At 34.9% G+C, this 16,503-nt stretch overlaps 1 protein-coding gene and 1 long non-coding RNA gene across 2 annotated transcripts; both read left to right on the top strand.

The window, feature by feature from the left end:
- The first annotated feature begins 290 nt into the window (after window positions 1–290).
- Window positions 291–4,241, top strand: LOC127744274 (uncharacterized). Its single transcript, XR_008005295.1, has 5 exons — window positions 291–1,096; window positions 1,341–1,501; window positions 3,250–3,338; window positions 3,455–3,528; window positions 4,176–4,241. It is a non-coding gene; the product is annotated as an uncharacterized LOC127744274 (long non-coding RNA).
- A 1,441-nt stretch (window positions 4,242–5,682) lies between these two features.
- On the top strand, window positions 5,683–7,772 carry LOC127744223 (fatty acyl-CoA reductase 3-like). Its single transcript, XM_052256504.1, has 4 exons — window positions 5,683–5,727; window positions 6,040–6,242; window positions 6,502–6,518; window positions 7,621–7,772. The coding sequence occupies exons 1-4, from the start codon at window positions 5,683–5,685 to the stop codon at window positions 7,770–7,772; spliced, it is 417 nt and encodes a 138-aa protein (XP_052112464.1).
- Window positions 7,773–16,503: the final 8,731 nt, after the last annotated feature.

The raw sequence follows: 16,503 nt of genomic DNA, 5'->3' as shown, positions 1-16,503 counted from the left end.
AAGATTAGTACCCGTTTTTCAATTCTAAATTATTTTTATCCTTTCAAAGTAATAAATCAATTCTCTAAAATCTTATTTTCCAAAATACGCGGTACTGGACAGACTGTACACATTTTTACAAAATTTTTTCAAAAAAAATACATTTTTCAACTTAGAAAAATTCACTGAAATCAAATTTCACATTTATATTTTCAAATTAAAACTTCTAAATTTAAATTTATTCCGAACACTTAAAATTATTATTTTTAGTAAAACGGTTTAGCCGGTCCTTATAGAACTCGAAGATCGTCTCAAGAGCAGCTACGACTACGTTCCAAGTGCTTCTTACTTCCTCTTCTCCCTCTTCTTTCCATTTTTACTTTTGCAATTTTTTCCTTCCTTTGTTCTGTTGGATTGAGAATTTTCCATTTTCGGGAATTAGCTCCAGATTTTGAGAATTTCCCTCCTCGTTGAATGAGAAATATTTTGGTGCAATTTGTTTGATAATTGCTTCTAGTTTTGAATGAGAAATATTGCACATGACCTGTTTGATAAATTGCTTCTACTTCTGAATATAAAATATTGCACATGAGTCATTTGATAAATTGCTCTTGTTTTTGAATGAGAAATATTGCACATGATCTGTTTGATAAATTCCGAAGCTCCTTTGGAAGTTAATTATCTCAATGTCTGAAAAAAAGGATAGGAATTATTTTAAAATTTGTTTGGCTGATAATTGAAGAGACTATGATGCACTGCATTGCCATTGTAATATAATCAGAGTTAAGTTGGCAATAAGAATAAACAAAACGAGTGTGGTGCTATGTTTGCTTTAATAACTTTTTTGTTTGTTTCTTTCTGCTCAAGAAGCTTCTTGAAATATTTGTTGATATATAAGAGAAATTTTTCTATATTAATACTTTCTCTGAGCATTTGTTGATTACTTTGGGCCTTTGGGGTTTCACTTGGCGGGTGGAAGGATAATGGAAAACGAGCAACAAGAAGTAAAGGTTTTAACAACTGGCAAGTTCACATGGACCATTAACAACTTCTTTACTAGTCAGGTTGCCATCAGATTTTTCTACTCCGACACCTTCTTCGTCGGCCCCTATTTCTGGTATGTACTTACAAGGATAGCTTTTTCTTCTAAGCATTTCTCATTCTTTCAAAAAATTACTTTTAACTTTTAATTTCATTTTATTTTATTTCTAATCTTTTGGATTTGTCAAAAATATTCTGGACCTTGACTCCACAAAGTTGAAAACTTTAACTGCTTACAATATAATAATGAACGAACGAAGATGAGTGATTTTGCATGTGTACTTAATTATATAAATTTTGTTACTTTTGGATTCTTTTAGGCAGATAGCTATATATCCAGGTATCAACATTTATTTACGAGGCTTATTGGTAGATCGATTGTATGCTGGGGACATTGATAATGTTCCTGTTGGGTGGAGATCTCTTAACTTCAAGCTCTCTTTAGTTGATTAGCTTCAAGGCAAATCCACGATAATAAAAGGTATCATTATATTCTTTGATGGATAAACTATATTCATTACATGTGACATTTATATATTATTATTCCTTTGACCTTTTGATAAATCATCTAGCGGCATTTTTTCTTATCAAACTTCATTTCTCTCCTATAAATTTTATGTTTGTATTAGAATGATTAGCTGCTCAATTTGATAATCTGGCTGGTTAAATTTTCAATTGTATACATCTTATGGAGCTATATCTCTTATTTTTCTTGAGCCTTAAACTTGGCAAAGTAGCTTCTTGCGCACATTCTTTTACTGCACATAGTATGATAGAAGTTAATTAAACTTTTAAGAACTTTGAGACTGATAAGAACTTTGAGAGAGCACCATACTTCTGATGTTGGACTCAAGTACCATATCTTGCAAATGGATTCTGACAGAGACAAAAACTTGAATACTTTAGTATTCAAAGTTCTCAAAGATTGCACAGCTGGACAAGCTTGAGTACTGATCTTTTAGATGAATTATAATATACTTAGATATAAGCGCTCTTGGTTTATAAGAGAGGAATTAGATTCTGAATCCCTTACTCTTTTATTAAAGTAGTGTACACACAGTTGCATATAGCTGCCTCAATATGTGCCAGCATTTCTCCTCTTGTATCAGTTAAAATCATCTTTATGGTTAAGAACTGAATTTAATCGACGCTTTGCATAGTTTCATTATATCTCATTAGCTTTAGCTTGTATTGATTTGGTTGCTTATTACTTTTGAACATCCTAGATAGGCCTTAAAAAGCACCGGGAATTGGCTTTTGCAAGGAAAAATCAAAAGGATTTGCAATGCCAAAGCTTGGTTAAGATCTAGTTTCAGGGTTTAGAAAGTAAGTGGTTGCAAAACTATGGTAAGAATCATGGAGGAGTGATGAGTGCGAAATGGGAAGATAATTTGAAATGACTCTAGTTATAGTTTTGTGTTGTCGTTTATGGATATGTGTTCCTGGTTTAGCTGCCTATATTACCTTCACAATAGTTGGAATAAACTAAGAAGTTTCAGGGAAAAATGAAAAACATTAAACCTTCCCTTACCCTTGCTAACATATAGTAGCATATTCTACTAGTGCATTTTCTGTTGTGGCAACTCAAACACAGAATGTAATTGCAGCTTATTGATGTTGGCTGCTTTGTCTGCTTCGATTCATTTCTTTCATTATTAACTATCATGCCAACAAGAATAAATATGATGACCGCTTGGAAGCTTCTAAAGACAAGGTTTGTCACCTTTACTAAATTTTCTTCCCTCAAAATAAAATGTTAGTTGGGCATGCATGTGGGATTCTAGGTTATAGAAAATTCAAAATTCCGCAGCATTTATTTCTTCAATTTGAGTTAGTGATTTAGGCAGTGTCCCTCTGTTGCAATCATCTTTTTTTGGATAGAATCCATCTATTACAATCTTACTAACGCCTTTAAATATCTGTAGATCTTTGAATGATGAGTGCGAAATGAATGTGTGAACCGTGTCATCCTAGATTAAGCAGTTGGTCCAAATCTAGTTAGACAGTGGATATGGTATTGGCCCTGAAGTTTTGAACTTTATCTAGACTGTATTAGTCGCTGACTCTTTCAGCTGAATATAAGATCAGTCTCTGTTACTACAAAATCAACTTGTTCTTGTACTTTGATTAGTATCCTCTTGTTCATCCCAATTCTTATGTTCAGTTTTAAAAAATATTGTAGTCCATCAATTTTAGTATTATAATTTGACCTTATCATGCTTGTGCCAGGCAGTTCAAGAGGTTGTCTGCTATGGAATTATCAGATTTTGGCTGCTTTCTTATTATGAGTTGTGGAATCATTCTTCTGCAACAGACAGGTCTTCTGATTCTATGCTCCTATGGTCATATGTTATATCATTAATTTTTGTGTTGATCAGCTATAATGCTATATACTGAATTTGTGTTATTCATCCTTAAAATCATGCTGCCTCAGATATCAGCTTAATATATCATATGATCCGTGGTCAAGGAACAATCAAATTATATGTGGTCTACAATGTTTTAGAGGTGAGCATTTTCGTAATACATAAATCTCAGTTACAGGGAATAAGTAGTTCTCCATATGTTGATCCATATTGTCAATTTTCAATCAAGATGAATTTCATGTGAGAAAGATATTGGCTTGACAATGGAAGGGAACTAATTCAAGTCAGAAATCAGTGTCAATATGCTATGCTATCTCTATGTTTTTATTTTTCATAAACACAAATTTGAGTGGCAGTATCCCTGCTCTTCCAAAGAAGTACATACACCATTGTTTGTAGCAAACCTGAGTTAGTGACAATTGGCAGGAAGCTCAAAATTTATATGTAAGAAGGGATGTGGAAAAATAATAGTGTTGCCTCGACTTAGGTCCAATTTGGGCTATGCAAATTGAAAATGTAACTAAAAAGAGCAGGATGTATGTTCTATAATGGAATACACGATTACACGAGTAATAGTTATATAACATGAATCGGTGGCCTTTGGTCATTTAACCATCCAGTCAAAAGCTACTGGAATTATAATCGAATCTGCTACTGCTTTTTCTTTATGTTGATTGATTAAATGCTGTAAATCAATGTGATTCACTTTGAAACTTACACTGGAAGTTTGTGACTGATCTTGCAGATTTTTGATAAATTATAACTAGAAGTTTGTGATTGATCTTGCAGATTTTTGATAAATTATGTCAAAGTTGAAGAGGTCATTATCAATGATTAAAGATGACAGCATCACATATATGTAGTATACATAAATATAAATTTGTTATATTTGTGTAGATTTGTTTCTGTCTTCATTTTTTTTCAATATATATATGTAGTATATATAAATATAAATTTATTTGTATTAGAATCTATTTTTCATTTTATCTTTATATGATTTTCAATAATTATTGACATTTGATCTTAATAAATAGTTACCTATATTTGATTATTTATATATTTTGTTGAATTAGAATTATATTTAAAAATTAAATTTTAATAGTGATATATGTGAAATTTAGTTAAAATTTATAATTAGAAGGCAGTAGTAGCGACTGATTTAGCAACTGATTTTGAAATTATGAAGTTAGCTATTAGCGACTGAAAAGTTAGCGACCGAACACCTCAACGACCGATTTAGTGATAAAAATATTGCTATTTAGCGACCGATCTTGTTAGCGACCGAAAGTATTTTGTATGGTTAGGTGGCCTTGGTTGAAAATTAGTTGCTAAAATCGGTCACTAAATATTAGCGACCAACATCGGTCGCTATTTTGAATTTAGCGTCGGTCGCTATTTTGAATTTAGCGACCAAGGTTTTATCGACTACCAAAATCGGTCGCTAAACTAATAGCAACTGATTTAAAAAAAATGGTTGCTAAATCGGTCGCTATTCTAGTAATTTCTTGTAGTGGGAGGGTTACCATTTAACCGTTTAGGGGATTAGGGTTGGGGGATGGGGGTATTGGGTAATGGGTTCAAGTGTTCCATTTTTTTTTTCTAAAAATCCAAAACAACGTCGTTTTGGCAAATAAATTTTTTTAAGAAAAGTTTTCGAACTGGCCGATGAACAAAAACCACCAATTCTCTGGTTTTCATCAAAACCAAACGATTTAATCCAATTCTATTCCTTGTCCGATTATATTGATCAACTGGACCGACCAGAAATCCAGTTCATCAATTTTTCGATTAAATCGGTCGATCCGATCTGATTCTTATAACTGGTACAATAAACTCGTAATTACTAACTAATCCTAATTATTAAATTCAAAATTTTAAATAAATTTAATTTATTGTTAATCTAATTTAAATAATTTTTATTTTAAACTATTGTTCCTATTGTTCAATATTTACGTTGTTCACCTATATTTTCTCTTTTAAATTATGTCTAAGTTGCTTTACTCCTTGAAAGTTTGAACATTAACCTGCTCTAACTAAGTAACGCGAAAATATAAAAGAAATCGTAATAATAATTAATACTACTTTTTCTTTTTTATTTTTCTTTTCATGGGTGGTGAATACTTTAACAACAGGGATAGGGTCCACAAATTAAACTGTTGATGGGAGACACAAATCTGTTTCTCATGAGCCATATTTTCACGTGCATTTGCAAATATACTTAATTAATTATAATAATTTAGGTAGGTTCTGTGAACGAATTAAGAGTGTGACATTCACACTTCTCAATTTTGCGACAATGAGTGTGCCACATGCATTTACATCACCATCAAGTTCATGCATCGTAATAATTGGAGATATTTTTTGTTAGATGGATAGAAAATGTGAGGTGCTTGGCTTCCCCTATAAATATTAACACCAAGAGAAGAGTGCGATAAAAGAATCAAAGCAAAGCAAACCTTCTGGGCATGCATGTGGAATCATATTATTTATAGTCTAATTATATCTTCTATTTGTTTATTTAATTTATCTTATATTTTTATGTATGTGCATGCATGTATTCGTATATTATTCTATAATCTTTTTCAAAATTCAAAATATGTCTATCATAGTTGATATTCCTGTGTTGTATGCTTACATTTTTATATGTATGTAGATCGTAGAAAAGGAGTTGTTTAGATTGCTAAAGGAAAAGTTGGGTACAAAGTTCAATTCCTTTGTGTCAGAAAAGTTGAGTGTGGTACCAGGAGACATTTCTAAACAGGACTTGGATTTGAAGGACTCCATTCTAATGGATCATATTTGCAATCAAACTGATATTATAGTTAATATTGCTGCAACTACTAATTTTGATGAAAGGTATATATAAATATCAATAATATTAGAAAAATAAAAAAAGTCAGAATTTATTTTATTTAATATTTATTAATGATTACAGTAATTAATAGATACTAAATGAAATAAGTTCTGATTGTTTTTATTAATTTTTTTGTTAACAAACATGTTCATATAAATATATATCAATTATTTGAAATCATTAAATTTTGTATATAACCACGTAATAACAACATATTTTTCTTTTTTATTGTCTTCTAAATATTATTGTTATTAAATGCAGATACAATGCCGCATTTGGTATATTATTGTGAGGAGTTATCGACTACCGGAGAGACTTCGAGGAGGAATCAAGTGGGATAACATAAGACGAAAATACATCACATCCAACTCAAAACCTTAAGGTAGTAAATTAATGAGTCTCTCATCTTATAAACTCATCACTCTTTCTTACTTTTTTTGATGTGGGACTAACTTCAATACTCCTCACACTTGCAACATTAACAATCTCCCCCTCAAGTGTGAGCCTCCACATCAAGCATCAACTCCCCTTCTTTCTAGCTCCTCCACCACGAGTATTCGTCCATCACACCGCCTTAAAACACCGCGGGACACGCCGCCCGGACCACCTTTTTCGGGAAGACTTTCGATGCTTCACCTTGAATACCTCTTAAAACCACTAGACCGATTAACCATCGGCTCTGATACCACTTTGTTGGGCCACCGTGGGGCTCTCGACCACCGGAGAGACTTCGGAGAGGAATCAAATGAGATAACATAAGATGAGAAGACGCCACATCCAACTCAAAACCTTAAGGTAGTAAGTTAATGTGTCTCTCATCTTATAAACTCCTCACTCTTCCGTGCTTTCTTTGATGTGGGACTAACTTCAATATGCCTCACACTTGCAACATTAACAGGATCGACGTGAAATTTAGACTACTGCAGATTCTTCACATCTTGTTCTTCATTCTGAACGGTGGAGATTTTAATTGGAGGTCTGTGGAGGGAGAAATAGGCTTCGAACAACAGCTATTTTTTTGGGTATATTTCATCTTGCTTCTCATTTGTAAACTTTGGTACTTTGATGTTTTGGTTGGTTATATGCATATTTTTGTGCATTGTTTGAGACTCTCTTGTACCTCATTTGATTATAGTGGAGCTATTTCATTGGTATGGACGATCCGTGGTTTTTACCTCTCTCCACGTTAAAATCTCAGTGTGTTCTTATTATTACTTACTTGCTATATTTGCTTGTTCATAGTTGCTGTCATATTATTTTGTGAGTGCTTCCATATTATTCTTGTGTTGGATATTTGCGTTATTTTCACTACTAGGCTCTTACATACTGGCATCAGAGCTTGTTGGTATTTTTCTGGGCTTGTCATTCTGTGAACTATAGAAGCTAATACTAATACTAGTAGGATGATCACTCTTAATGGTTCTAATTATGGTTTGTGGAAGTCAAAGATGAAAGATTTGCTTTATGTTAAGAATTTTCATCAACTAGTGTTTGGTACAGAGAAGTCTAATGATAACTCTGATGATGAGTGAACTTTGTTGCATAGACAAGTTTGTGAATATATTAGGCAGTGGATTGATGATAATGTGTTGAACCATATTATTGGAGAGACACATGCTTGGACCCTTTGGATTAAACTTGAACAATTGTATACTCGGAAAACTGTGAATAACAATATGTTTTTTATCAAACAGTTGTTGGCTTTGAAATATACAGATGGGACATCAACGACAAATCACTTGAATAATTTTCAAAGAATTATGAATCAGTTATCTTCCATAGGTATCAAGTTTGATGAAGAGGATCAAGGATTGTTACTTCTTGGCTCCTTACCAGACTCGTGAGAAATTCTCAGAATGTCATTGTCTAATTCTGTTCCTGATGGTGTAATCTCTATGGATCTTGTCAAGAGTAGTGTTTTGAATGAAGAAATAGAAAAAAGTCACAAGGTACATCGACTACACATTCAGATGTTCTTGTTTCTGAGTCTAGGGGGAGAAACAAAAGTCGAGGTCCTAAAAGTAGAGATCAAAGCAGAAGTAAGTCTCAAGAAAAATATAAAATATTGAGTGTCATCATTGTGGTCAAAAGAGACATGTGAAGAAATTTTGTTGGCAGCTAAAGATGGAGAAAGCCAAGGCAAGTAAAGCCAAGAGCACAAATAAAGATGATGGTAGCAAGGAAGACAAGGTTAATGTAATTCATGATGATTTTCTTGTTGTTGAGGAGTTTGAATTTGTTAACCTTGTTGATAATAGCACTAGTTGGGTGATTGATAGTGGTGCTTCTATTCATGTTACATCTAGGAGAAATTTGTTTACGTCTTATACTCCTGGTAATTTTGGTGATGTGAAAATGGATCATCAAGGTATTGCAAAATGTGTCGGTGTTGGACAAGTTTGCATAGAAACCTTCAACGATACCAAGTTGACTTTAAAGCGTGTAAAACATGTTCCAGATATTCAGTTGAACTTACTTTCTGTTTGTAAGTTGTGTGATGAAGACTTGGATAGTTCATTCTCTCGTGATAGTTGGAAGCTCACCAAGGGTTCCATGGTTGTTGCTAGAGGTACACGACACTCTACTCTTTATTTAACTCAAGCAAAGATTGTAAAAGATGTTGTTAATGCTGCTGAGTTTGTTGATGAAACTAAAGAGATTATGTCATATGAGTGAGAAGGGCATGAATATGTTATCCAAGAAGAATCTTTTATCTGGTTGTAAGGTTGCTTTGCAAAAGTACAACCATTGCTTTGTTGGAAAACAAAACAGGGTTTCTTTCAAGAGTCACCCGCCTTCAAGAAAGCCAGAGATACTTAACTTGGTGCATTATGATGTATGTGGGCTAATAAAGACAAGAACACTTGGAGGGTCTATCTATTTTGTAACCTTTATTGATGATCATTCTAGGAAACTATAGGTTTACACTTTAAAGACCAAAGATCAAGTTTTGAATGTGTTCAAGCAATTTCAAGCTTCTGTTAAAAGAGAATATGGGAAGAAGTTGAAATGTATTCGTACTGACAATGGTGGTGAGTACTCAGGTCCATTTGATGCTTATTGCAAAGAGCATGGTATAAGACATCAGAAGACTCCTCTGAAGATTCCTCAGTTGAATGGCTTGGCTAAAAAGATGAACAGAACATTAGTTGAAAGAGTTAGGTGCTTATTGTCACAATCTGGATTCGCAAAATCCTTTTGGGGTGAAACTTTAAACACCGTTGTTCATATCTTGAACCAGACACCATTTGTTCCCTTGCAATTTGAAGTGCCAGAGAAGGTATGGTCATGTTAAGATATTTTTTATGATCATTTAAGAGTCTTTGGATGTAAAGCTTTTGTTCATATTCCCAAAGATGAAAGATCTAAGCTTGATGTAAAGACTAGGCATTGTATTTTTATTGGCTATGGCATGGATGAGTTTGGTTACAGGTTTTATGATCATGTTAGCAAGAAGGTGATTCGGAGTAGAGATGTTGTCTTTGTTGAAGACCAAATATTGAAGGATGTTGATAATGTAGAGAAGCCAATGATTCAGCCTAGTGATGATTTCTTTTGACTTGGATATTACTCCCTCTATGCCTCTGGTAGAAGATGGTAGAGTTGAAGCTCAAAATAATGAGCATGATACAAGTGCAGGTGAAGATGGAACAGTTGATCTGATACTTGATGAAGTTGGTGATGATGATCCAGATGAACAACCAGCTTTGGAAATTCCTGCAAATGCACTCATAAGGTCTACAAGAGAGAGGATAGGAAGCCTTCGTCAAGGTATTCTCCACATGAGTTTGTTTTATTGACTGATGGGGGAGAACTTAAATGCTTTGGAGAGGCTGTTAAAGATGAAAGCAAAGCTCAATGGCATGAAGCTATGCAAGAAGAAATGGAGTCCTTACTTGAGAATGATACCTATGAGTTGGTGAAGCTACCGAAGGGTATTCGAGTTTTGAAGAACAAATGGGTATTTAGAATCAAGAATGAAGAACACAATTCTAAGCCTTAGTATAAAGCTAGATTGGTTGTTAGAGGCTTTAACAAGAAAAAAGGTGTTGATTATGAAGAGATATTTTCTCCTGTTGTGAGGATGTCATCTATTCGTGCTGTGCTTGGATTATCAGTGTCTCTTGATCTAGAGATTGAGCAAATGGATGTGAAGACAACTTTTTTTCATGGTGATTTAGACAAAGAAATCTACATGGAGCAACAGGAGGGCTTTGTTGTTAAAGGAAAGGAAGATTTTGTGTGCAAGCTTAAGAAGAGTCTTTATGGGTTGAAGTAAGCTCCAAGACAGTGGTACAAGAAGTTTGAATCTGTTATGGGGGAGCATGGTTACCATAAGACAACTTCAGATCATTGTGTATTTGTGAAAAAATTTTTTGATGGTAATTTTATCATTCTTTTGCTTTATGTGGATGATATTTTGATTGTGGGCAAGAATGCTTTGAGGATTATTGAGTTGAAGAAACAGTTGAGCAGGTTCTTTGCTATGAAGAACTTGGGTCCTGCCAAATAGATTTTGGACATGACTATTACTCGTTACAGAGATTCCAAGAAGCTTTATTTGTCACAGGAGAAGTACATAAAGAAGGTGCTTCAAAGGTTTGGCATGAATGATGCCAAATGTGTTGCTAGTTCTTTTGCTCCTCATTTTAAGTTGAGCAGCAAGCAGTGTCCAACCACTGATGAGGAGAAACAAGCAATGGATGAAATTCCTTATGCCTCAGCTGCCGGAAGCTTGATGTATGTTATGGTGTGTACTAGACCAGACATTGCTCATGTAGTTGGTACTATGAGTCGTTTTCTCTCTAATCCAGGTAAAGAACATTGGAATACTGTTAAATGGATTATGAGATATCTCAAAGGTACAACTAACTTGAGTTTGAGTTTTGGTGGTGAGAAACCTTTACTAGTTGGCTTTACTGATGCGGACATGGCATGAGATATTGATTCTCGAAAGTGTACTTCAGGTTATTTGGTCAAGTTTGTAGGGGGAGCTATTTCATGGCAGTCAAGGTTACAGAAGTGTGTTGCACTTTCTACCACAGTGGCAGAGTTTATTGCAGCAACTGAAGCATGTAAATAGTTGTTGTGAATGAAGAAGTTTATTGTAGCACTTGGTTTCAAGCAAGACCGTCATGTGTTGTTGTGTGATAGTCAAAGTGCTATTCATCTTGCCAAGAATTTTACTTTTCATGTAAGATCTAAACATATTGATGTTAGGTATCACTGGATACGGGATGTGTTAGATTCCAAGTTGTTAGAACTTGAGAAAGTTCACACTGATGACAATGGTGCTGATATAATGACAAAAGCATTGTCAAGAGAAAAGTTTGAAACATGTTGTTTGATCACCGAAATGGCGAGGGCCTCCACCTAGTCGAGAAGGGGGAGATTTGTTGGGTTTTTTTCTCTCCTTTGTGAGGCCCAAGTCCAACTTTTTGAGGGTGTCTCTTTGCACCCATTGTGCCACAACCCTAATCAGATTTTTTGGGGGTCTTTTGAAAGTGAGAGAGAGTAGCCACCAAGTGAGAGAGAAAAGGGAAAACAGAATTTTCGTTTTTATGCAAAGTAGTAAATGTCAAATGGCAGTTTCTCATTCGTTCATCGTTGGATTAACGTGAAATTTAGACTGCATGTTTCACTCATCTTATTCTTCATTCTAGTCAGTGAAGGTGATGACTGAAGGTTTGCAGTGGGAGAAATTGGCTTCGCAAGAGAGAACATAGATTTCCTGATTTTACACAGAGCAGTAATCTTTAAACAGAAGTTTCTCATTCTTTCACCGTTGGATCAACGTAAAATTTAAACTTCAGACTATTCACATCATGTTCTTCATTTTGAACGATGGAGATTTTAATTAGAGATTTGCAGAGGGAGAAATAGGCTTCGAGCAGCAGCTCTTTTTTGGGTATATTTCATCTTCTTGCTTCTCATTTGTAAGCTTTGGTGCTTTGATGTTTTGACTGGTTATATGCACATTTTTGTACTTTGTTTTAGACTCTCTTGTATCTCATTTGATTATAGTGGAGCTATTTCATTGGTCTGGACGACCTATGATTTTTACCTCTCACTTTGAGGGGATTTTCCACGTTAAAATCTCGGTGTGTTCTTATTATTGCCTTACTTGCTATATTTGCTTGTTCATAGTTACTGCCATATTGTATTGTGAGTGCTTTCATATTATTTATGTGTTGGATATTTGTGTTATTTTCACTGCTAGACTCTTATAGTATTAACACATTCGGAGTTAAGCATGTATTGAATTTCGCTAACAAATGTACTAAGCTCAAAGTGCTTCTTCACGTATCAACAGGTTAGCACATTTCCTTATTACATACATTATATTAAATTTCAACATTTATTGCTACTAATTAATAAATGTGTAACAATATTATTTTTGTCAAATTAATTGATGTAATATGGTGTTATAAAATAAATAAATAAAAAAATAAATATAAAATAAAAAATATAAATAAAAGACTCTAATATTAATATTCATTAATATTATTATTTTATTAGGAATTAGGCATCACATTAAACTTGCCATGAAGGAATTAGGCATCCAAAGGTTTGGTTATTCGAGTAAATACCATAGTCGTCCCTGAGATTCACGCAAATATCTATAGTAATCCTTAAGATTCCGATTTTTTCATTGTAGTCATTCAGATAGAGCTCCAAGCACTCAAACTGGTCCCTGACCATATTTCAGGTGATGACTCATCACTGAAGCACTGACGTGGCCTCAGATTGCCACATGAGAGGGGTCCAAAACGTTGTTGTTTTGGGTTTGGTGCCCTTGAAAGCCAAAAACGACGCCGTTTAGGTGTTATTTAGTATGCGAAAAAGTTTTCTCTCCCAACACAAACACTTCACTTCACTCGTCTCTTCTTCTTCCACCCTCTGACTTCTTCTTCATCTCCCCATCAATGGTGTAGCCATAGGGTTGTATTCACTGGGTTTAGGAAAATTTGAGAGAAAAAGTAATCTGACCAGAAGTTGTTATCATTCTTCCCCTCCTTCACCATAAGTATGAGGTTCTGACTTTGTGATCGGACTCAAAGTAACCTTCTTTTTTTTTTACTTTGAATTTTCAATACAGTGTTGGTTGATGATATGCAAGTTGTTAGTGTAGTTGATGTTCTGGAGTTTTGTTGTCATTGTAGTGTCTAAAATTTGAAGGCTGGTTGGGGTTTGTGGGGTTGCTCTATTTAACACGAATGAAACAGGGAGTTGTATGCAGGATTGGAAAAATATGTTTTCTTGTGGTGATTAATTTTTTTAATGCATTAGTAGGCTTTCAAATTCTGCCTGTACTAAGGAAAATTTTAAAATTTCTTGCAGATGGAAGAGAAGTTGGACATCATGTTTCATCATGGGGGTGACTTCAAAAAAAATGCAAAAGGCTTTATGGTATATTCTCTGGACAACAAGGTCTATTTAGGTGATCTAGACACTGATACTCTAGATGTCTTCTACATACGAAACTACCATAAGGAGCTTGGGTACAATGTCATAAAATAGTGCTGGTGGTATGTTCCTGGAAAAGGCTTGGATAATGGGTTGAGAAATGTAAACAGTGATAAAGAGATAAGAGCGATGGTGAATTGTGCTAGGACAAATAAAGGATTGATTGATGTATATTTCGAGCATGGAGTGTCAGTGCCAGAGGTGTTACAGGGAGACAACACAGTTGTGTACTTGGATGACAATGGTGGAGAGGGGTGTAATGCAGGTACAGATGCTGATGTGAGTCCCCCACTCAATGAGACTAATGCACTCATAGTTGCTCCTATTTCAAAGGTTGTACCCAATATTTCTTGCAAATTCAGTCCAAAAAACAAAAAAAAACAAAACATTTCCACGGCAATCACAACCATCACATTCCAAAACCAAGATGCTTACAAAAAATGCTAATCCTCCCAAGACAATCAACCCTCCCAAGAAGACCAACCCCCCCAAATCCCACCAAGCCCATCGAAACCAGCCAGCCCACAAAGCCCAGTCAGAGCACTGAATCAAATAAGAGCAACAAGCAGAAACTGTCCAATAGATCAAGTATTTTCAGGAGACCCTGTACACGGTCAGCTGCTAGAGGATTCAGGAGCAAAGTGTTTAACAATGAAGTTCCTTTTAATGTATCTTCTGACTCTTCTGATAGTGAAGAGGATAGCCTATTTAAACCAGGTCCAGATGAGGGTAGTTCCTCTGATTCTGAGGCTACAGGGAATGATCCTAAAACTGGAGTAGGATTAGGAGAAACATGGTACATGCAGCAATGGGTAAGAGAAATACTAATCCACTAGGTAATGGGAAGGAGAAGATATTACATGAAGATGATAGTTTGGTGCAGGAGGTGAGCAACACTAAAGTTGACCTTGGATTTGTGGGTTGTGTTCATGAAGGTGCAGAGGATGGACTAGACTCAGGTGTTGACTCAGATGGCACCAATTCTTGGCACTCAGAGGAGATGAAGATGCCTCTAAATTCAGAAAAGACCTTTGAAGCTGTCACCAAGAAGACGATCCTTTCTGCTGCCAACCGCACCAACAGTGGACCCCTTGCAGGGTGCATCTTCAGCCACGACTTTAAAGTTTGCCAACGCCAAGATTTAAGCTGCAAAGAAAGAAAAACTGAAGACTTTAGATACATCTACCTAGGAGTTTCTGTTTTGTGTTATTAGTCTTTTCCATCATGCAATGACTAGATCGTGAATTGTGATCCAAAGGCCTTTTTGATATGCCTTGGCCTTACTTTTGATGAAACTACAGAGTGCAGCATAATGGTTTCTAGGCTGCCTTTTACTTTCATCTTTTGTTCTTTTCTGATAAACAATGGAATTTATCTTAATATACTATGCTTTGTAGTTTACCATTCAATCAGCAGTTTTTTATTTTTTTCATAAACAATGGAATTTATTTTAACAACAGTTTCATAGTTAATAGCATTTTTCATTCCATCAAGAAGCAGTTTTTTTTATAAACAATGGAACTTATCTTAACAACGGTTTCATAGTTAACAGCATTTTTCATTCCATCAAGAAGCATTTTTTACATCTGTTGCTGACAGGGAACCCTAAACCACCAACTAATTCATCATTTACAATACAGGATCACCAACAACACTATCAATACAAACACAGCTAACACTAACGTCTAGGTAATCAATTTTTGCATCTGGACATCCTCCTCCAACCTTCGAAGCCTCCAATCAAAGTTCATCTTCACTTCATCCCCCACACGATTCTGACATCTCAACCTGTTCTTCATTCACAGAATTTGCCCACACAAAAAGCCTACACCATCTCTTCCCACTTGTCTGTAACCAAAAAAGGATCAAAGTTCAGAGAGGAACAACACAAGAACAGTCAGGGGAGGAGAATCATAACAACACAAGTAATTATTCTAACCCACATTATAGTTGGGGCGGCCATAAAACGATTTGTTCGGATTCAAATATGTGCCAGACCATCTGAAGACCGGCCTGCAGCCACAGCCGCACCATTCTAGCGAGACCGATCTTCTGCTCTTCGTTTGTGTTCTAGTCTGATTCCAGCTAGATGGAAAACGAACAGAGCTTCCACCTGCAATGCTACCACCACCCATCATCGACATGAGTAGCAGCCCCAGGTGGAACTGTGTAAGAACAGGAAGAAGTATATGAAAGAAGAAGAAGAGATGAACAAGACAAAAGGATGAAGTATTTGAGAATTTGGAAATTTAGGGTTACATATAGTACAAGGGACTAATATGGATACAAATTACAAATTAGCCAGTTCAGTTAGTCGTTGGGAGTCTTCTAGCATGACAATTCAAGGCCACCTCAGCGCTTCGGTGATGAATCATCATTTGAAATATGGGCAAGGACCAATTTAAATACTCGGAGTTCTATTTAAAAAACTACAATAAAAAAATCAAAATCTTATAAATTACTATAGATATTTACGTGAATCTCATAAACAATTATGAGTATTTACTCTTGCTTATTCTTACCTACTACTTATTGTCACTATCATTCTATAGAAATTTGTTTCCGGTATATGAAGTGCCTACGTATCCCTTCTTTATCTTTGGTGACACGCTGGGCCCAAAATACAAGTTGTGTAGCATACTATGTATATATATATAGCGATACTAAATGATTATCAAGTTACTTTAATAATTAAATTGATTTAATACTTTATTGATACAATAAAAATCAATTAAAAAAAAAAGAAAAATATGCGTAAAAAAATAATTTAGTTGAATTTATATGAAAAAAAAATTT

Source organism: Arachis duranensis, unplaced genomic scaffold, assembly GCF_000817695.3.
Source record: "Arachis duranensis cultivar V14167 unplaced genomic scaffold, aradu.V14167.gnm2.J7QH unplaced_Scaffold_232527, whole genome shotgun sequence".
Lineage (NCBI taxonomy): Eukaryota > Viridiplantae > Streptophyta > Magnoliopsida > Fabales > Fabaceae > Arachis > Arachis duranensis.
Note: the sequence above shows the minus strand (reverse complement) of the source record. Positions and strands in the feature narration are given on the sequence as shown.

What these genes read in the sequence shown, in the direction of transcription:
- LOC127744223 (XM_052256504.1), top strand. Translation starts at nt 5,683, where the DNA reads ATGAGTGTGCCACATGCATTTACATCACCATCAAGTTCATGCATC. An exon ending in CACCATCAAGTTCATGCATC is followed by an intron (nt 5,728 to 6,039) that starts GTAATAATTGGA and finishes ATATGTATGTAG; the next exon opens with ATCGTAGAAAAGGAGTTGTT.